The sequence below is a fragment of the Leptonotus elevatus genome, chromosome 18 (assembly GCF_054856555.1).
Source record: "Leptonotus elevatus isolate MCC_2025b chromosome 18, RoL_Lele_1.0, whole genome shotgun sequence".
Taxonomy (NCBI): domain Eukaryota; kingdom Metazoa; phylum Chordata; class Actinopteri; order Syngnathiformes; family Syngnathidae; genus Leptonotus; species Leptonotus elevatus.
The window spans coordinates 15610644-15632232 of record NC_141256.1 but is presented as its reverse complement, the minus strand read 5'-3'; the positions used below and the strand labels follow the sequence as shown (position 1 = coordinate 15632232).

The window sequence follows — 21589 nt, the reverse complement described above, 5'->3', positions numbered from 1 at the left end:
ACCCCAACCCCAAACCCTAACCTGCGTCATCTGCTGGGGACCACATGTCCCAGAGCACTCCCCAGAAGGTTTCAGGTTAGGGTATCTGGTTTCGGCTCGTTTGTAATTGTTCAGTAATGTGATAAAACAATAAGCGTGCCGTTATAAGACGCGCATCATTAAAGCCGCCAAGGAAATAATAGTTCGACAAAAAAAAAGTGTGGGTGGAGTCAATCAAAGTCTGGTTAAAGTTCAGAGGAAAACGGAGAAGCAACTGAGACACGATGCAATACTGCCCTCCTGTGGATGAGTGGGAATAGGACTGACTTGTTCGTGAGCTGTTAATTAATATATAAAATTAATTATGATTAATTATAATTATGGAATTATTTATTTAGAAGTTAGTATTAAAAAACAACAACTTCCACAATCTAATATTTATTTATTTATTTATACAAAAAAATAAAAACATGTATAGTATAAATTACATATTTAATCAATTAAAAAACATGATGTATAGTAAGTTTCTTTTATGCAGAAGGAAAAAAAAGCCATGATGTATTGTAAGGCTTTTTAATTTTTTTATTCACCTGAGAAATAAACAACACAAGGGTGCCCCCTGGCGTAAGACACGAAATACACACGACGCAAAAAAAACTACTTCTTACAGTGTCACCGTCAACTCGAGAACATTGGATGAAGTCTTAATGCCTCACACTTGGCGGCAAGTGCACAAAAAGGCCTTCATTGTTTGATGGCAGAATATTTGCCAACAACCTCCGCACAAAGCACGCCAGTGGACGCAAACGTCATTCAAACCCGCCCGTCACGGCCGCGCGGGACAAAAGGAGTACACACACATTGACGTCCGATTTGCGGGAATTTAGCAGGATGTTACACACTTAAAAAAACAAACACAAACTGGACAAAAAAAAGGTTGCGTTGATGGGGCAGAATGTGGTGTGCCCCTCAAGGTTAAGGTTAAAAAAAAAAAAGTGTTACTTTTCAAAAAAAATTACGCAAGAATTAAGTTCTTCAATATGCGCTTGCCATATTACAATTATTTATCATATAGTTATATATATATATTTGGATATATCTACTGCACGTACGATTCGAACCGAGGCGTGAACCTTATAAGGTCCTCCGAAGGCCATACGAGATATAAAAACAAACGGTATTTATTTATATTACAAATATTTGCAAGTACATTTTTTTTGTGGGCCTTTTTATGAGACGATTCATCTCTGAGGTTTTGTTCGTGGACTTGCTGTCCATTTGCAGCATCAAATAAATATCACATTTTGCTTGAGCACAGTTTTCTTTCCCTGAAACGTCTCCGAGGTCCCGTTGCGGCTTTTCCTCGTCTTTTCGGACGCGCCAAGAACTCGAACGGCGCTTCCGGGAGGGCGAACAAACGTCCCGCAAGGAGTCTCGGGATCGTCCTTTGTCCACTTTGAAGGAAGTCGTGGACAAAATCCGCGTCCAAAAAGTCCCATCGCGGCGACCCGAAAAACTCACGGGGTGGGCGGGGCCTCTCAAGTCTTATCATCGGGCCTTACGGTACTTTTCACTCAAGTGGCAGAGCTTCAATTTCGTCTCGCTATACACAGAACCCCCAAAAAATAAATGGACCAAACAACGGCTTACGATGCGAAACAAAACGTAAAAAGTGGCATCTTCTGTCGCGGGACCGTTCAGGCTTTGGCCTCCAGCAGCTCCAGGAAGAGTTTGTGCATCGGGACGCGGCCGTCACGCTTGACGCCGCAGAAGTGCTGCACGGCGCGGGCGGCCGTCTGCCGCAGCAGAGGAAGGCTCATGATCAGCTTGCCGGCGCGCCGGGGATCCTGCGCGTGCCGGCCCGCCTCGTAGTCCTGCAAGGCCCCCTGGAGGACGTCCTGCAGGTGCTGGACCGCCTCCGAGTCTTCGATGTGCACCGAGTCTGCGGGGGGGGGGGGGGGGGGGGCCGCGCAAAAAATGGGGTCAAAAATGGGATCGAAATAAATTGGACCATATTAATAAATACAACCCTCTATTTCATCAGTATTTTTTTTTCCCATTAAAACCCCGACGTATATGATCTGACACATGCGTTGCACGGATAATCCATTAGAGGGCAGCATCGCCCAGCTTTTCCAGTGACCCAATTACGAAAGGAGAAACACAATATACTTATTAATAGGAGCAAATGTTCATTCCGATTTTTGGACAGACTAATATTTTTGATATGTCTGTTCATTATAATATTATTGACAGTTATAAATGTATGAATTTAAAGCAATGTGACCGGATGTATCAAATCAAAAGTCATACGTAGAAGCTGATTTTCAAAATAATAATAATAATAAAATAAATACACTATTTACAAAGAATCAGAATTTTCTCTCATATATTTCATGGTTCCGGCTTTATAGGGTTATGGTACAAATAATAACAATTACATTTTTTAATTGTAATTAATGACTTCAATAGTTAACTCAGGATCTGTTCTATATATACAATAAAAAAAAATCCAAGTTTCCATACTCTTAATATAAAAGTGAAAAAAATAATAATTAATTAAATTATTCATTAATAGTTATTTCATAATAATTCATAAAATTGAGGTAAAATTAAAAATATATACCGTACTGAAAAAAACCCGAGCGTGGTATTGATCCATTTTTCTACCACTAGGTGGCATAATTGCATTTGCAAGACATTGGTGACAACTCTGCATTTTTCTTTTCATATGAACTCATTCACTGCCAATGACGACTATAGACGTCAAAGATCCATTTGAAGCGTTAAGAGTTCAATGAACTCCAAATGAACGCACTCATTTTGACACGCTTATGTACCCTCGCGCCCGAACCCGCCACCAGACAACAACAACGGCGCCCACCTGAGTTGACCAGCGCGATGGCCTTGAGCAGCACGAACTCTTCCCTCTCCAGCCTGACGCTTTTGTACTTCTTGACCAGCTGCAAGATGGCGTTGTTGAGGCCCAGCAGGCCGGCCATCTTGGACTGGTCCTGGTCCATCACGTAGTCGTCGGCGTACGCCAGCCGCTCGTCCAGCGCCAGCGAGCGGAAGACCACGCGCAGGATCAGGATCTCCATCCAGCCGCTCTGCAGGAGGCTCATCTGGTCGGCCAGCGACAGCGACGGGAAGCCTGGCGGAACACGGAGCGGAATTTTCAGCGTTCAAATTCCTAATCGCAGCTAAGCTAGCGGGCTGACCGTTAGCGTAGCTTGCTGTACAAACTCGAATTAAGTCAAGCTAGCCGCCGTGTGAAAAATATGTTGCTAATTTAACCCATTCACTGCCGGCCCAGTAAAAATGCACCATTGGACGTCTTTTGCCGTCAATGGCAGCGAATGAGTTGAAAAACAAAATTCTACTAGAAACGCTAATCAGATGATCACGCTAACAGAGGGAAGACACGATGGCATATTTCACCACACTGAAGACACACACCCGCGGTTACGGAGAATAACACGAGGACGGTGACATCCATTTTAAAGAGCGAAGGCGTGTGCGCTTTTGACAGCATCGGTGACATTTTATCAGGTTGCGTTGCACTTCCCCGCCTCTGATTGGTTGTCTGTGAAAGTTAACAAGCGCATACACGACAGCTAATCAGCTGAGAGTTAAGCTCGGCCACAGAAAAAAAAACATTTATCTCAAAGGGAGTCACAAGCGCACGTTCACAAGAATCAACAACAGCTCAAGTCTTACGGTGGGGCAAACTGAAAAGTGCCCCTCAAATCTTAAGCCAGTATGTCACTCAGCGGCAAAAGTTGGCAAGAGTTTGCAAATGTTAGTTTATCGGTAGTGTTCGTTTGAGGTGGCAAAAGGTTGCAAAGACGGGAGACAGATATTTGAAAGCAGTTTTGAACATGTTCAAAATTTGATGGAAAACACTTTATAGTCGCTCATAATGAAATTCTAAATAAAATTTAGCAGTTTTTATGATAAATGATGATTTTTTTTATGGTCATAAAGCAATTTTGAATAAAATTTGATGGCAAATGGTTTTTATGGTCGCAATTTTTTTTTTACGTTAAAAATTTCATGGCTGACAATTTTTACAGTCGCAAAGAAATTTTGTATATAATTTTATGGCAAACATGTTCTATGGTTGCAATTTTTTTTTTTTACATGTTCAAAATGTGTTGGCAAAATTTGATAGTGACACGAAAAACTGTTTGCTACCATATTAAAAACTTTCTGCAAACATCTTTGTAACCTTTTACAAACTTGAACAAACTGATGAAAAACCAACCTCCGCTACGTGCGCAAACTGTTGCAAAACTTTGCTGCTCAGTGAGATGCGGGCTTTATGGTGGGGCGAAGTGTAAAGTGCCCCTGAACTTTATTTTGGGGCAAATTGTGTCCTTGACAGCAGACAGTGGAATGTCTGTTACACAGTGGATGACAAAAACCAAGCACATTTGTTAGCTTAGCACACACATTAGCTTAGCTTAGCACAACTCCTGGCAGGGGCAAACATGTGACAGTGGTGCCGCTGAAATCGAACGGTGGGGCAAAAAGAGGTCTGCCCCGGATATCTTTCGCCGGGACAAGCACAGAAGTACGACTAAAGTGCAAGTCAAGCACGATTGTGCTCATTAGCGTTGGTTTGTGTGCATCATCATCGTCATCATCGTCATCTTCGTTATCATCATCATCGTCGTCGTCTTCGTTATCATCATCATCGTCACGGTCACAGTCATGCGACAGCCAGCACCAAAAGGCCAAAAGCAAGCGTGGCCTTTTGTCTTTTTGTCCGAACCCGCAACGCCGCTTCGCCCTCCATCAGCGTCAACGTCCCCGCCAGCAGAGGAGGCGACCCGGACCGGATGCCGTCACCTCCCCCGGGGGACGGCGACTCAGATGGCTCGGACCGGACCTCCGGCGGTCGTCACGTGTGGAACCGTCACTCAGCCCCGGACGACGCGACAGCACCATTACGATGACAAAAAGCCATTTGATGTTTTGTATATGTGTATTCAAAAAGGTCCCCTACCCCCTTCATTTTTTTTTTTTTTTACCCATAATGCCTTTCACTATATTATATTATATTTTTCAGACCGATACTTGTGCTTATGCTTTTAGTACTCAACAATATCTTGAGTAAAATTTAACATAATGACCTTTGTGATTCGCTGATGTGTCGAACTGCCGCAGTATAGCGCCAACTACTGCCCAGGAGGACTTAAATTGATGTCAGAGAAGTATCAGTGACTGGTATAAGATATTGACCCGATGCCAGGTATTTATTCCTAATAATAATATACAATAATATATATATATATATATTTTTTTAAATAATACAAAACCAATAGGGCCGTTTATGAACTCTGCCTGGCAATAAGGGGCCAATCACATTTTGAACAGAGTGCTACCATCTATTTGAACATATGACTGGATAGCCGATAGGCCGAGACTTTTGAAGCCGCGAGGCCGCCATATTGCTCCTCCCAAGAAACGTTTCTGGGCATACAATCCTATACATTTACAGTATCCAAATTGAAGAACATTTTGAGACGGCACTTAGTAGAAACAGCATGATTTATGATGTTTTAATTTGGTAAAAATATGCTTAATGATGTTTACAGGAGGAAACTTGTATATTATTTTAATTCAAGAATTATAGCTGTAATTCAACAAAAGATGCCTCTGCCAAATTTCTTCAAAGCAGCACATACCGTCCGCTTGGTAATTTTGTATTTTTTTTTACGATACCAAGTGCCTACGACCTGTTAACGGCTAATGTGTACGTATACCGTATATATTTCATACAGTAGTCTGCTCGCGAGATGGGAGGAGCAAGATGGCCGCCCTGTGGCTTCAACGGCTCGCACGGCCGCGCATGGGCTATCGGCTATCCAGTCGTACGGATCAGCGAGCGTGCTACACACTTCAAAGTTTGAACTTTGAACTCGCCGGATCTGAAAGAAACGGACGACAACGGCCCTGGGGGAGGTAAAGCTCCTCTTCCGACGCCCGCGAACACACGAAAGGACAAGACGCGCTCAAATGGTTGCTTGGTGTTTGTGCTGGAATGCGCACACGCACGAACGCTTTGTTTGTATTGTAAGCAGCGCAGAGAGCAAATGTCAACAAAGGAGGCAGGTGTTTCCGCCGCGATGTTTAAAGCATCGACAACGGCCGCTGATGAAACGCGAGATGTTGTCGGACCAAGTTTTCTATTCTTATTTAGAGCGACGGCGACCTGCATGTGGGGTCGTCTCGTACCTGGGATGTGCTTGGCCCAGCCGATGTTGACCACCAGCTCGCGGTCGGCCAGGTCGCACAGCGTGGTCAGCGCCTTGATGTCGCTGTCGGGCACCGTGGGGTCGGCCATGGCCAAGATGGCCTCGGGTTCGGCCAGCAGGAGCAGCGACACCACTTGGTTGTCGCCCGCTGGAGGGCAAACGAAACGTCAGCGGCGAGTGTAAACAAAAGACGTCGTTCGGGACGGCGTCTCGCGCGCCGAAGCGCCGGCTTGCGCTCGACTGAAAGGCCGCTCGTCCGCCATCCGTGGCGGCGTTCCATAACAGTACTCACTCAACGATACGGAGGACGGATTGCTTTTGATGAATCACACATGATTGTGAATGAGGACCTTGGATTCTTTATGAATGTTCAGCTCTATTATTATTATTTAGTTAGTTATTACTGTCAGAAGCCTATTTCCACCTATAGTCTTTATTTTTAGTTACCCTAAACCCTAACCCTGACAGTAAAATTTTTTTTTTTACTTTAATAAAGCCAGACGCCTGTTTTCGCCAGTGGACTCCACCCCTCCCCCCCCCCTAAAAAAAAGTTGGATTTTTCTTTTTTAATTTGGAAAGACCAAAGAATTATTATTATTTTTTAATAAATTTTTTAATTATTATTATTTTCAGAATCTCACTTCAGTTTTTTCTTTTAGTTTGGGAAAATATTTTCTGCTAGTAAAAAATAAAAAAGAAAAACATTATGAAGGCCTTTAAAAGAATCATCATCATTCTTCGTATTATTATTATCGTTATTATTATTATTTTATTTTTTTTACTGTCAGAAGCCCGTTTTCGCCAGTGGATTTTTTTCCTTTATTTTTTATTGTTCTTTTTTTAAATTTGGGAAGACCAAACAATTATTTATATTTGTTTAAAGATGTAGTTATTTATTTATTTATTTATTTATTTACCTACCTACCTGTCAGAATCTCATTTATTATTAGAGTACAGTTCGGAATACCTTTAGTTAAAAAAAAAACACAGTAAGCAAACCTGCCGTGTTCTCCATTCAACAGGAAAAATATATCTTATAACAATAATGAATAAGAATATTTCTCTTTTCAGTCGATGAAAGCAGGTGTGTAATGCAAAAATTCCTTATAGCACCCAAATTCAGTTTGCAAATAAATGCACAATATTTCAGTACTAAAAATGCCCTGCAAGCATCCTAAACATATACATTGTGTCTTGATGGTCTTATGAGAGGATGCTGATGGACGCTTACGCGTTTTCTTGTGGGGCAGGCCGGCATGCAGCTGACGATAGGAGCAAGCGCCGCCGTCGGCGTCCATTCGCCGCTTGTACTTCTGCCGGCCGCCTCGAACGCGATCCAGGCGCACGCCTGCAAGACACAAAACAGGAGAAACTTGTCGGCGAGCAGGAACGTCATCGGACAGTCGGGAAAATGGAATGCGTCGATCATCATCTTATATGTGGGCCAGACGGTGGCATTGGAGGTGTTCGAAGTTGGACAAGTGCAGAGGATGAGGAGGGCATTAAAGAAATGGATTCGCTGCCCTTTGACCTCTGCCGCATGTCACGGCAGGGGAAGTAGATGCTAAGTGTGGATTAGCCGGGCCACTTGGCAGGTGCCGGTCCACGGGTGCGTGCGTCCGAAGTGGCGAAACACTCGGACAAATGACATTCTCTCGTTGCGTTACGTGCTTTTTGTATTTTTAGTGGCGCCTGCATCGGATGACTCGCGCCATGTGCACAATTGCCGCATAATGTGAGAAGCGTGGGATTGTTTGCAGTGAAGACATGTCGCACGACAGAGGCGAAGTGCCAAGTTTTCCGGCGCCACGGCAACGCGGGTCAGCCGGGTCGGACCACGGGACGCCGGCGATCGCACCCGGCTGAAGCCCCCCCCCCCTCCCCCCTCCAACGCCGAGACCCTCGAAAGCAGTGATGAAAGTGTCCCGAAATAGATGAAGAGACGACAGAGTGCGTTTACGGCTGTTTGTTATCCGCACAAACTATTCCTGGCCTCGCTTCCTGTCAGCACATTCCAACGGTCAAGAGTTACGCTTCTTACTCGCACGCAGCAGCGGCGCGTTCCACACTATACCTTGCGGATTTTCCAGGTATCTGTACTTTGCTTAAGTCACAACAACGAGGCACTCTAAAGCAGCCACGCCAGCCTGAAGACACGGTCCACACATTAACTCTCATGTCGGACTGTACTTAAAAAAATAAAATCAAATCATCGTCTTTCCTGCAATCTCTCTTGTGACATGCAGGCACTCACAGCCAACAACGAGGCACTCTAAAGCAGCCACGCCAGCCTGAAGATAGTCCACACATTAACTCTCATGTCATACTGTACTTAAAACATTTTTTTTTTCAAAATCCTTGTCTTTCCTGCTATCTCTCTTGTGACATGCAGGCACTCACAGCCAACAACGAGGCACTCTAAAGCATCCACACTATCCTGAAGTTCCAGTCAATCCACACGGTGACTATCAAAGGACTTTTCAAATGTTTCCTCGCCACTCCTTGCTCTTCTGCATTTCTCTGCATGCACTCACAATGGACAACAAGGCACTCTAATGCTGCTATGCCAGCTGATTATCAGTTTAAGTGCGCCACGTGTTGCTGTTCTAGCCACAGCCAAAAAATGAATCAAGAAAAATGAAATGTTGAAAAACACGATATATCCACAACTGCATATTAAAAAAAATTGAAGGTCACAACACACATCTAGAAAAGAAACTTTACGGGGTCTTGAAGTTTACACGGCAGAATTTCCTCGACAACAACAAACAATATGACATTCTTTGAGAACAACACAGCAGCTTTTGTGTTGTCGCTGTTGCCTTTTTATTTTTTTTATAGGCGTACATCTCCCGCGACCCAGTGTGGCCCAATTAAAGCTGTCTGGGCCTTTATTGCGCCCTCTCCAGGGGCGGAGGGCGTTACGAGGCGCGCTGAAGCGCGTTACGAGCGCCGGCTCGCCTTTCACGGAGCGACGGGAATCCCAACAGGCAGCCGGAGGTTTTTTTTTTACGAGAGAGGGGGAAGGGAAGGGGAAGGTGGGGATGCTCAGAGACTTAAAAAAAAAAAAGTGTGCGTGCGTGTACAAATGTCAGCTTGGACTCGTTCAACGAAGTCGGATCGAAAGTAAATTGTCATTTTCATTGTCAAGTCGTCAAGAACCAAAAGAATATTCAACATGTTTTGTATCTCTAACAATTTGATGACAATAGTGTAAGGTTATATTTTGTTATAAAAAACTGTGATGTTAGTGTGAGAAAAAAATATATGCAGCATTTAGTCATAAAAATGCTTGTCAAAAATTATTAAATTATTATATTGCCGTCATTAGTATGCAACATTTTTGAAAAAATTAATATGAAATATTTTGTAAGCAAAAAAAGGAATGGAAGGATTTTGGCACAAAATTAATATTTTCTTCAAATAATATTATAGTGCCACAAAAAAAATCGTAATGCTGTGCCATATTTTATCACCAAAAACTAAAAACGTTTTTATAGAAATATATATATATATAATATATATAATTTGTCACAAAAGTGCAACATTTAGTTCCAAATTTTTTTGGGGGGGGTTTTATACCAGAACTTTATTTTGCCAATAAAATGCTCTATTTGGTCACATAAATGAACACTTTTGTAACCCTTTTTTTTGGGGGGGGGGGGGGGGGGCTTCCGGTGTGTGTGTGTTTCTGAGCGGTCACTACAGTAGGACGCCACTCATGTTTTCCTTTTTGAGTCACTTCTAAATCGGGACAACAATACGTCAGCGCACACACACAGAGAGCACCTGACTGCTGCTACACACACACACACACACACACACACATTCAACACAATGTACACAAAAGCACAACGATTGCACAGGCAAACAGAATGCAGTGGAAATTTGACTAATTAATGAAATTTCTGTCATTCAGGTCATGATTTTAGTCTATTTTGTTTTGTTTGTAGTTACACTGTGGATCACTTCATTGTGGCGCACTATTTAGTTTGACAGTGTCAATTTGACAAGAAGTACATCAGCTCAGTGTTGTTATTAACTCATTTGCTCCCAAAAACGTACATGTTTTAAGTGTCCCAAAGACGTATTTATACGTTTTTTAATGCTAGAGCATACAGAAGACTTTGATGCAGCCTCTCAACTGGAAAGAACGGTTGAAGAAATGGTAGTTATTACACAAACGGCCAGCGGGTGGCAGCAAAAGCAAAAGAGATGAACCCGAGTTATGTTGCAACAAGCTCTTTTCCCCAGTGTTTTCAACAGGTTTGTGAAAAATGATGTAATTTAGCTATATTATAATGCAAAACGGAAAAAGATAGAAATATACTTCATGAAAGAAGACTCTAATCTTTCTTTTGGTAGGTTCCATGTTTTTATAGCAATAGAACACAATATTCATGAGGCCTTGCAAAATCAGTCGAAATCCAGTAAAACAGCCGGGAGTGAAGGGAATCGCTTCAGTGAAAATGGCTGGGAGTGAATGAGTTAAAGAATTATTGAAATCTAAATCCTCTTCCATCCTGCCTTTTAAGTTAGTTTTAGAAGTGTTTAAACATTTACACGAAAATTCAAGTGATTTAAATGCTAGGAAATCATGTCATGTTTTTTTATGTTAGATAGAAAAAAGATAGACAAAGACAGAAATTCTTTGTGCTGTTGTGTTTTTTGGGGCTGACCTTCCCTCAGCATGCCGACGGACAGACACTTGACGAAGCGACACGCCTGGCACGACTTCCTCCTCCGTTTGGTGATTTCGCATTCGTTGGAGCCGGGGCAGTTGTACTCGATGTTGCCTGAGGTACGACAAAGTCACTCGTCACAGTTGACATTTTTTGGGGGGGGGCGTATTGTTTGTTTTGTGTGCTCACCCTGGACGGTCCTCTTGAAGAAGGCCTTGCAGGCCTCGCACGAGGCCACCCCGTAGTGGTAGCCCGACGCCACGTCGCCGCACACCAGACAAATTCGCTTGGTCACCGAGCCCAGCAGGAATTCGCATTTCACTTGAGCCTCCTCCTCAACCAACCTCCTAAACCAAATAATATTCAACCGTTCGTAACTCATTCAAACCCCAAAAACGTGTAAACACGTTTTTAATACTTTGTCCTTCACTCCCAAAAACGTGTTTAGCCGTTTTTGTTTTAAAAAATTGTTTTTTTATGCAAGAGCATACAGAAGGCTTAGAAGCAGCTTCTGATACGAAGAGGTGACTTAAAGCAATGGTAATTATTATGTTTTTTTTAAACATCCAGCAGGTGTCAGCAGAGTATAAGAGATCAATCAGGGCCGTGTTGCCAAAAGCTCTTTTTGTCACTGTTTTCAACAGGAATGTGAATAATGATAAAACTTAGCTATATTCTAATGCTAATTTCTCCAAAATGTAAACAGAAACAAATATACTTTTTGTTCCTGATGAAAGAAGAGACGCTAATCTTTCTTTTGGTAGGTTCCATGTTTTTATAGCAGTAGAACACAATATTCTGTAGGCCTTGCAAAATCTGTCAAAATCCTTTTGTCATTAGCTTGCGCAGGTGTACCTAATGTTGAGACCAAACCAAAGAAAAGCACCTGATTGGCCCTCCGTTGTCATTGGCGTGGCCCTTGATCAGGGGTCCGAAGCTGGAGTTGGTGTCTGAGGATGAGCCGGCGGGGCTGGGCTGGGCGGGGCTGGCATCTCCCTGCGAGCTGCCGGGGCTGGACGGCTCCCGCTTAATGGACGGGGGGCACGGGGGCTCCGGGCCCCTCACCGACATCTTGCCCAGGTGTCTGCAAGAGAACAACCGTCAAGAAGCTAGACCTTGTTTTTAAGTCCTTCACTGGCAGTCCAGTTCAAGTGGATCCTTGACGTCTATAGTCGTCAATGGCAGTGAATGAGTTGATATTGCATAGTACACTCACTGCAACACGAGTTTTTGTAAACCCATTCATTTTTTTTTCTACAACATTTTGTCTCAGATAACATCTGCGTAAGACTTCCTGTCAGACCTTCAAAATAAAAGCATGCATGCAGTAAAATAAAGGTTTCACCATTTTATTTAATAATCACAGTATTATTTATTTCAAACTGTTTTGCTTGTAAAATATTCTATTTTTCTCTATAACATGTATTTTTGTTGATACACTAAACAGCATTTTTGGATTTTGGTGATTTCCTCTGATATTTTGTCCAATTTGGTTTAAGTCTGATTTTCTGGAAGGAATTCCTCACGAAAACCGAGGTTCCACAGAGCGTCCATTCGTGCGTTCATCCATCCAAGCGGCAGTTTGTGATTGGCCACATTATGCAAACACGGCGTCAAACCACTACACTGCTTTGCTTAGAAAGAGGGGAAACGCACAAGCAAATTTAAGGAAATGCACCGCGCCACCTTGAGATGATGCCAGGACACTTCATTAGGGACACCACCACAATCTAATAACATCCAACATGAGAAGTGGATGAGCAAGTCTGCTTTTATAAACGTGGGTTTTTACTGTTATGTGATTTAAATTTTCAGATGTTTTTTTTTTAGAGAAGCTGAAAATTGAGGAAAAAAAGTATTGTATTTGTGAAAAAGGTTTATATTTCTTAGATTTTTTTTTTTTTTGCAGATAGTTTTTTTTAGAGAAGCTAAATATTTTGAGGAAAGAGTCTTGCATTTCTGAAAAATGGTTATATTTTCTTGAAAAAAAATCTGATGGGTTTTTAGAGAAGCTGAATATTTTTAGGGGAAAAAGGTCTTATATTTCTGAAAAAATAGTTATATTTTCTTGAAAAATATATATATATAAAAAATGGGGGCAACATTTGTATACAGCATTGCAAAAATAATAATAATAAAAAATAATTAAATAAAATCCATAACGTTTTCTATTAATATTTTGACTAGCGACATTGCAAACAAAAAGTGTGCATGACTCCAAAAAACACACACACACGCTGTGGCGCCAGACGTTCACGTCGAAGTAAAAATAAAAAATAAAAGCATTCACGTGATCGGCAATATGTTAAAGGCACGCGTGTACACACACACACACACACACACACACACATTCTGTCAGCCGCATTGCCAAGCATGTGTCTTCATAAACACCCCCAAAACATTTGGGCATGCAACTGTTTGTCATCAGGCTCACTTGGAAGAAAACTCCTTTGCTGTCTGTCACTCACACGCACACGCACACACACTCGGCACGTCAATCTGCTTCCTGCCATGTAAATCACAGCGGCGTGCGCGCGCGGGCCACGAGTCATTTGCTTGGCAAAAGAGTGTGGTCGCTTTTAACCGCCGCTTCAACAAACCGCGGACACGCGCTCCTCGCGCCTCGACAAAACCGCAAACACGCGCAAACACGCGCACGTTTAAATATGCACTCACGAACGTCACCTATCGACTTGTTTGTGCCAAAGAGGCCTAATATAACGAGTAGAGTACTTTTTTTTTTTTTTTTTTTAGTCGTAAGGCTTAAAATAATCATGTTTAGGCCCAACGTGTTCTTTGAAGTACTCAAAACTGGGCGTGTTGCGTTCCCCCCTTTTTAATGTGGCGCATTTCTCTCCTGCATGATTCCATCGCTCATCCTTTTCCAATCCACTTTGAGACTATTAAAAAAAAAAAAAACAATAGAGCGCAGACCTTTAAAAAGGGGACTCGCAGTAACCTTGGCGATCCATCACCGGCGTCCATATTGCCTTGTCAAGCGCCGAGTGACATATACGTGCCGGCCACATACGCCCACTCGCCATTAGAAAGCGGAACGATTTCGCCCGGGTAATGAAATGGCATTAAGAGATCATGTGATCATCACCATAAAAGCCCATCAAAAAGATGACGCGGGTGTTGGGGCCGTAAATCAAAGTTGTCCCGAGCACAAAAACGGGGAGGAAAAAAGCCAAGCCCGCGGAGGATCATTAACCCGCACGTGAGAGCTGGCAACGCCTCACTTTCAAACGAGCGCACGCACAATGGGGACAAAAGACTGCGCCGGATGGGGGTGGGAAGTGGGATGGACGAAAAAGGAGGGAAATGGGAGACAAAAAGTCAAGTGGAAGGGAAATCAGCCCCCAAGTTCAAAGTCTACCAATAAAAATGAAATGTATTTGGCCTACTTTGTTGACCTATTGATTGCAATTACATTAACAGGTATGGATAACACTTAAAGGATTGTTTTGTTTTGTTTTGCTTAAAAAAAAAGGTTTTACAGAATTTTTGGTCATTTAGTGTAGTACCACATTGCGCCACTACAAGGTTGGGCAGCACTGAGCCCCATTGAAAGTCATCCAGCAGAATTAAGAGCAAGAAAAAAAAAGAGGAAGAGTTGAACGTTGAAAGTATTTCTCAGCTGATTTAAAAGCACAACTTCAAAAAAAGTTCAGCTCGTTCACAACATCTTGGGCAGTACATTCCTAAAAATCACACTTTCACAATCCAATTCCCAAATTAAGAGACTTTTAATATCTACCGTCTCCATTCACATGTCTTGACCGTTTCAAGCCATTCCAATCCCATTTCTACAGAAAATCATCTTATCTAGTTTGTATGTCGTATGGTCGTGGGGTACACCCCAAGCCGGCCCAAAGAGCGTTGGCCAAGTGAGTTTGTGTTGAAACGGGTCCGACCTGCAGGGGACACGGAAGGGCAGGTCATTCTGTCCAAGCGGGCGACGTGGGGTGGGCGGGAACTTCGTATGTATTTTGGGTCATCTGGGGCCATCACTGCCCTTTCTCCGTTCCGTTTTTCCAACGTCAACAAGAATCAGCCAACCTGTACGTCATGTGAACGTCTCACGACTGTTTTGGAAATTCTTCTTTTTCTGCTCCCAAAAGGATTACGTACGCAACTGCCGAAAGAAAAAGCTCAGCATCTGCAACGATTGCTCGCTAATGAACGCATGGACAGACACATTTCATGGATTTCACAAATATGATATGGAGAATGGAACGACAACAGGACTGCAATTCGAAAGCTTTTAAAAATTATCGCCTAAGTTATTTTTTCAAATTTTTCAGGAAACAAAAAAATTAACCATTTGCATCATGAGATGTTTTAGGGGATTTTTTTTGCAAGAAAAAAAGAAAGGCATTTATTTTAAGAGTGTGAAGAATTATTAGAATTGTTATTCTAAACAAAAACATTTTTCTTAACATTATTTATTAATTTATATATTTATTCAAATTAAATGTTATTTAAATTATTTAAATAAATCATGTATAAATTTACACAATATTTTAATTTGAAAAAATGTCACAAAAGGAATAGAATTGTTTTACGTACATGTATAAATTAAATGTAAACCATTTTGAAACAACTTCACACTTAAAATGACAAAATATTATAAAAAAAAAAAAGTGTATTAGTTGAAGTAATGTCCCTGTCCAATATAACCAATCAGAATTTAGTCAGGAAAAGAAACGACCACATTACGGTCGTACATTTTCAATTTCTACTAATTATTATTCTTCGACTTACAAATCGATTTCTATTACTGGAACAATTCTGGTCATGTAAAAGAAGTGGGCCACAAAAACATACAAAATAAATTGGATCCCTGCTATTAACACCCCCCTTCTGTGGGAGTCGTTTCCCGCCAAACTGGTTCTACTCATTCACCATCACCAGCAACAAACAAGCCGACTGCATATCTGTAACCATTGCAACTAGTACCATCGCAAACAAAACAATCAAACACATACCAAGTTAAAAAAAATGCATATTTATAGCCATAGGGGAACGTAACTAGATCAATAGATGGTGGAGTTCCTCAAGGCTCCATGACAGGTCCACAAATGTTTACATTTTATTCCACATAAACGTCACAGTTTTCCAGTAGAAAAGTAGTGGTGTGTTCAAGAAGTCTTTTGAGCCTTGGTCAACTCCTAAAAAAGTGTTGGTTAAGTAATTGTTTGTTATGAAATTACAGAACAACTAAAAATATGAATGAATTTGTATTTTGTTGTCAAAATAATTCTACATATTTGAATTTTTTTTGCAGCTGATCTAGAGCACAAAAAATTTGCCCATCCGGTTTTAACTTGTTTTGCAGTACGCAAGAGAAAACCCAGTCCAGTTCCTAAAAGGGAAGAACGAAAGAAGGAACAGCCACCCATGACAACCTTGATATCGCGTACTCACTGCGCGTCAGGGTGGTAAGTGAAGCACTCGGGGAGATAGAGGTCAACTAAATCCATGTGGGCTTATGCCACCATTCTCCAAGAGGCAAGAAAAAAAAAAAGAAGCTCTTGTTATTTGGTCCAGACCGACGACAACTTAACGGTCATCAGTTTAGCTTCCTGTCAATATTCATTCAGGCTCCCTGTTTTTCGGTCCACAATGTTGCGTCTCTACCGGCCCGGGTGGCAATGGTGTCCTGAGCAAAGACGGCCCTCGTCGAGGTCCGGCCGCACCATTTGAAAGGCCCACCCCTCCCCTCTGCGCTCGGCCGAGCCGGCGCGCCATTGGCTCTCGGCTCGGCCAATGGCAGCCGGCAGGTGGATCGAGTCAAAGAGGTGGAGGAGGAGGAGGAGGAGGAAAAGGGAGGATGTCATCATTTGGCAAGGATGACTTCACATGAGGGACATTTTGCAAGTATGACTTTAAAATGATCATAAAATAAAACTGAAGTGAACCGCGCAAATCCATGACAGATTTTTGAACTCACTGACTGCAAGCACTTTTCAAAGCAGTTTTGTTTGTTGAGCATTTTGACTGAACTTTCACCTTTCTGTGCCGAAAAAGCACCCAAAAAAGCATAGACTCTTCTTTGAACAGATAAAAAAATTTAAAATATTTTTTTTTTTAAATCCTAATTAATCACATGTCTTCAATAGTTAACTCACGATTGATCTCAAATTTTATATCCATAATGAACAATAAAATGTACAATCATTTTTTCCCCTAAGTTTTTTTTACTCTTGTTAACAAAAGTCTATTTTAGTCATTGATACAGTTATTTTATAATTCATAAAACTGAGTTAAACTGTAAAGTGTGATATTAATTTGTGTTGGTCATTTTTCTGCCACTAGATGGCATAATTGCATTTGCAAGACTGACTGCTCAGTGCATTTTTCTTTTCATATTAAGAGCTATCTAATCTTTAACATGAAGTGATATTCTGCAATTTTTTAAATTATAAAATACAACTTGACCCCAGTTTCCACAAATATATGCATTATTATTAAATTTATTAATGCTCAAATTTGATGTGGACGTGTCTGCTGCGACTGGAATCGCACGTTAGTGGCATTAAAGGAACTCAAGTTAACACGCTAATTTTGACACCCCTAAAAAAATGCTTCTAGCTTTTTCAGTTCTTCAGCTAGTAATCAACAGCAGAACATAGGTTGGTTTCACCAAAATTGTAAAACAGCAAAAAAAAAAACAAGCACGAGAAAGACCTTTGCATGGCAAATTCACAATTTGCAAAAAAAAACAATTATTTTGTTATTGCACAGGTGAACCTTTTTTGCTCTTCCTGTGTGTGTTTTTTGCCAAGCGCAACTTACAAGCGTCTGTCGCTTTGCGTGCGGATGGCGAACAGCTGATTAGCTCAAAGTACCGCACGGGGCTCCAAGTCATTACGTCAGTCTACACGAGCGAGTTACCCTGTTCTATTTTGACACTATCTGGTAAAAAAAAAATGCAGCTGAACCGCACACGCTTTTGTGTGTTAATCATGTGAACACACACACACACACACACACACACACACACACACACACACACACACACACACACACACACACACACACACACACCCCCACACACACACACACACACACACACACACACACACACACACACACACACACACACACACAGAAGAGCATCAGGATGCAGATCTAGTAAGCGTAATCTACTTAAGTTTAGGTCCGACTCACAGCCATCCGTCAATTAGCGAGACTGAGGCAAAGAGTCTTGACAGTGTGTGTAAACATCATTGTCTCGCCGCAATGCCGTGGCAGCCCAAATGCACACAAACACACGCACGCCAAACATGCACACGCGCGCGCACACACACACTGGAGGGCTTCCCAGAAGGCGGCTCAAGCGTGGGGGGGGACGAAGAAGAGAGACAGACGAAGCAAAAATAAAACTACGGAGTAATAAAAGGAAGCCAGGCACATTAGCTACAGTCCGGCTGATAGAAAATAGACGCAAGCAAATGAAATAGATTGGCGGACGTAATCAGATCACTTTTGTTGTATTCGTCGGGATATCCTGAGGATGGGTCAAAGGTCACTCATACACCAAAACACATTTGTGACGTGAGATGTCCTGAAGTAGCTCAATGTGTTCATAGTGATGACGTCTCGTGAGAATAAAGAAGGCCAACGGCAATGGGGCAGTTGGAGTTGAAAAGAAGCACGCAACGCATTGTTTGTGTTGCCCCCTTGTGGAAGGATGTGGAACTGGTTGCCATTAAAAAAAAACAGACGCTCAAATATACAACCGAAATGTCATGAAGTTGCCTTCTGACTCTTTTATATGCACTGCTTCCACTACATAAGTATGATAGATTTCTTTTTTTTTTTTGTCCAATCAAACCCCAGTTCTTTCCCGCACACACCTATGATGACGATGAGAATACACACACCCACACACGGGAGGCCTGGGATGCACACGCAGCGCAGACATTTTTTAATTTCTTTGTCCACAGGTGGTTCGTTTCTCACTGCTTGCCTGTCAGCAGGTCTGCAATAAACAACATAAAAATAACTTGAGGTGCACCTGCACAATCTAATGAGATCCGATGCAAAAACGCGCCTTCATTACGGCAATGAGAGTCACATTAGTGAAGTATAAATTGAACAGTGTTTATTGTGTTAGTTGCCGCCATGTTAAGTGCCTCTGATTAAACTCAAATAAGGTTCTGGTGTTCTAGTAGTCTTTTCCTGACACACCTTAAAGCATTGCATCAGAGGAGGAGATGGTGCAAGAAAAAAAACCAACCAAAACAGTTTGAGAGCAACTGCAGGGATTTCTGGCAAGGACTGGCTGTTTGGTACATGTGACAACAATCTCCTCCGCTTTTTTGGTCAGAAAATATTATTTTGTGTGTGTGAAACAAACCCATGGTCTACTGCTGATTACTACAGAATGGAAAAAGCTAGAAAAAAAAACTTCCTTTTGGCAGCGTGACTTCTTACATTGTCACGCAACACAATATTTCGTGGGTCCTTGTAGGGTCAGTCAAAACGCTCTGAAATGGCCAGTGATTGTGTTCAAGGTCAAACATGGAGGGAGAAGGACACCAAAGGAGAATGAACACCCACCACCACAAAAAAAAAAGTATATTTAAAGAAGAGTCTTGAATGCAGCACTAAGAAGTGATGAATGACCAGGAGATGGAGGCAAAAAAGCTTCTAGAAGGTTCTAAGAATGTTGAAATGCAAACAAATAGAAATGTAGCTTTATATTTGCTAGCAGAAATTTAGGATGACATCATTAAATCATGTTAATGAAGAGCCTGCCGCCAACTTTTATATATATATATAATAATAATAATAATAATATATATATAATAATAATATATATACATATAATAATAATAATAATATATATAATAATAATAATATATATATATATATATATATATAATAATATATATATAATAATATATATATATATATAATAATATATATATATATATATAATAATATATATATAATAATATATATATATAATAATATATATATAATAATATATATATATATATATATATAATAATATATATATATATATATAAATATAATAATATATATATATATATATAATAATATATATATATATATAATAATATATATATATATATATATATAATAATATATATATATATATATAATAATATATATATATATATATATATATATATATATATATATGTATGCATTAATGACACCAATTTTTTTTTTATCAACTGTTTTTCAAGATGTGCAAGTTTTATGTAAACTCAAGTTTTTTAATGTTTTTCTTTCGGGGTACAAAATGCCATTTTGTCCATTAGAATGCTGGAACAATCAAGAGTGCACAACTTTTTTGCACCCCTACACACCCCACAGTTTTTTGTTTTTTTAATGAGCACAATTCTATAATATTTTACTTTTATAAAAAGAAAAAAGAAAAAAAAGAAATAGACCTGTCAATCTTTCATTATGTGTTCGCATTGTGCTAGCGGTTTAAAATACATGTTGTGTTTTCTGTGTGTGGCATTAAACCTAAATGCCTCTTTTTTTTTTAAAGATTTGTTTACAACCTGCCAAACTGCTGCTTGTTGTTAAGTGTTTTGAGTTGAGCAAAAAAGGCCAAAAATTGGCTTGCATCTCAAAACACTTGCGATATCAAGGCAGTTCGGGAGCAGGAAGAGCGACTGACTGCAAACGCAACCATACAGATACCACACCGGCGCATACGCACTCAAGAGTGACACAGTAGACGCTGCCGCAGACTCGTTAACGACCTGCTTGGAAACTGCGTATTGACTGTTCACAAAAACAAAAACAAAAAAGCTCACCTGTGAACTTTGGCTACATCACCTGGGCCGTCCGATCTTCACACTCCTTCTTGTCCCGACGTTCGACCATCCCCAAGTGGACCTTACTGATCAAACTGGAAGTCAAAAACAAAAATAAAACAACACAACTTGTACAAAATTGAAAAAAAAGAAAAAAGAAAAGACGCCAGCACCTGCCGCTCGTTCTCTCTCCTTCTTGACGTCTGATACTTGCTGCCACTTCCACGCAGTGGACACCCTTGCTCGCTCCGCGTCTGCAGTCAGTCAGTCAGTCTCAAGGACAAATGTTCCGCTCTCCTCGCCGCCGGGGGGCTCTGTGGCTCAGCGATGCCGCAGACACACACACAAACACGCGAACACATCAACACACACACTCCTTTCCTATCCCCGCGCGGCGTTTCACTCTGCTCCGAGTTCACCTGCCTGCCTGCTTGCCGGGGCTCGCGGGGGAGTCCTGAAAGTGTCGGGACTCAAAATGCGTCTGGGAGAAAAGAGGACACGCAACACTCCCATTTTCTCATAACGACCAGACTCTTTCTGGCGGAGTGCAGCTTCGCAGCGGGAGGCGGCGGGGAAGGGATGGGAGAGCGGGAATGTCAGACGAGGAGATGGGCGGAGGAAGTGAAACGGAGGACGATTAGAAAAGAGGAAAGGAAGCAGGGGGATCGGATTGTCATATGCGTGTTACGCAATAGTCAACGTTAAATACGTCCTGCATATACGAGTGGTTGAATAAACATTTTTTTTTTTGTCTTTATGTTGAGTTTATAGCTCATGACCTTGAAAATATGGTAAATCCCAGTAATAACGCAGCCCTGCTGTTGTGGATTTTCCTGTATTGATTAGTGTTGAAATA

The 21589-nt window shown here is 41.4% G+C and overlaps 1 protein-coding gene across 4 annotated transcripts; it reads right to left on the bottom strand.

Moving 5' to 3' along the window:
• Positions 1–519: 519 nt before the first annotated feature.
• Positions 520–21540, bottom strand: LOC147158846 (estrogen-related receptor gamma-like). 4 transcript variants are annotated; one of them, XM_086061474.1, is made up of 9 exons: positions 20907–21540; positions 20734–20828; positions 11811–12008; positions 11114–11271; positions 10922–11038; positions 7474–7590; positions 6223–6390; positions 2864–3133; positions 520–1921 (listed from the first exon to the last, which is right to left on the bottom strand). In XM_086061474.1, the coding sequence occupies exons 3-9, from the start codon at positions 11993–11995 to the stop codon at positions 1677–1679; spliced, it is 1260 nt and encodes a 419-aa protein (XP_085917600.1). In that variant the 5' UTR covers positions 11996–12008; positions 20734–20828; positions 20907–21540; the 3' UTR covers positions 520–1676. The 4 variants fall into 4 exon arrangements, with proteins under 4 accessions (XP_085917600.1, XP_085917601.1, XP_085917602.1 ...); XM_086061475.1 differs by having other exon boundaries at positions 20734–20819; XM_086061476.1 differs by lacking the exons at positions 20734–20828; positions 20907–21540 and adding an exon at positions 13859–14196.
• Positions 21541–21589: the final 49 nt, after the last annotated feature.

What these genes read in the sequence shown, in the direction of transcription:
- LOC147158846 (XM_086061473.1), bottom strand. Translation starts at nt 16,410, where the DNA reads ATGGATTTAGTTGACCTCTATCTCCCCGAGTGCTTCACTTACCACCCT. An exon ending in ACTTACCACCCTGACGCGCA is followed by an intron (nt 12,009 to 16,354) that starts GTGAGTACGCGA and finishes GTTCTCTTGCAG; the next exon opens with ACACCTGGGCAAGATGTCGG. An exon ending in CTGGGCCAAGCACATCCCAG is followed by an intron (nt 3,134 to 6,222) that starts GTACGAGACGAC and finishes GTGTTCCGCCAG; the next exon opens with GCTTCCCGTCGCTGTCGCTG.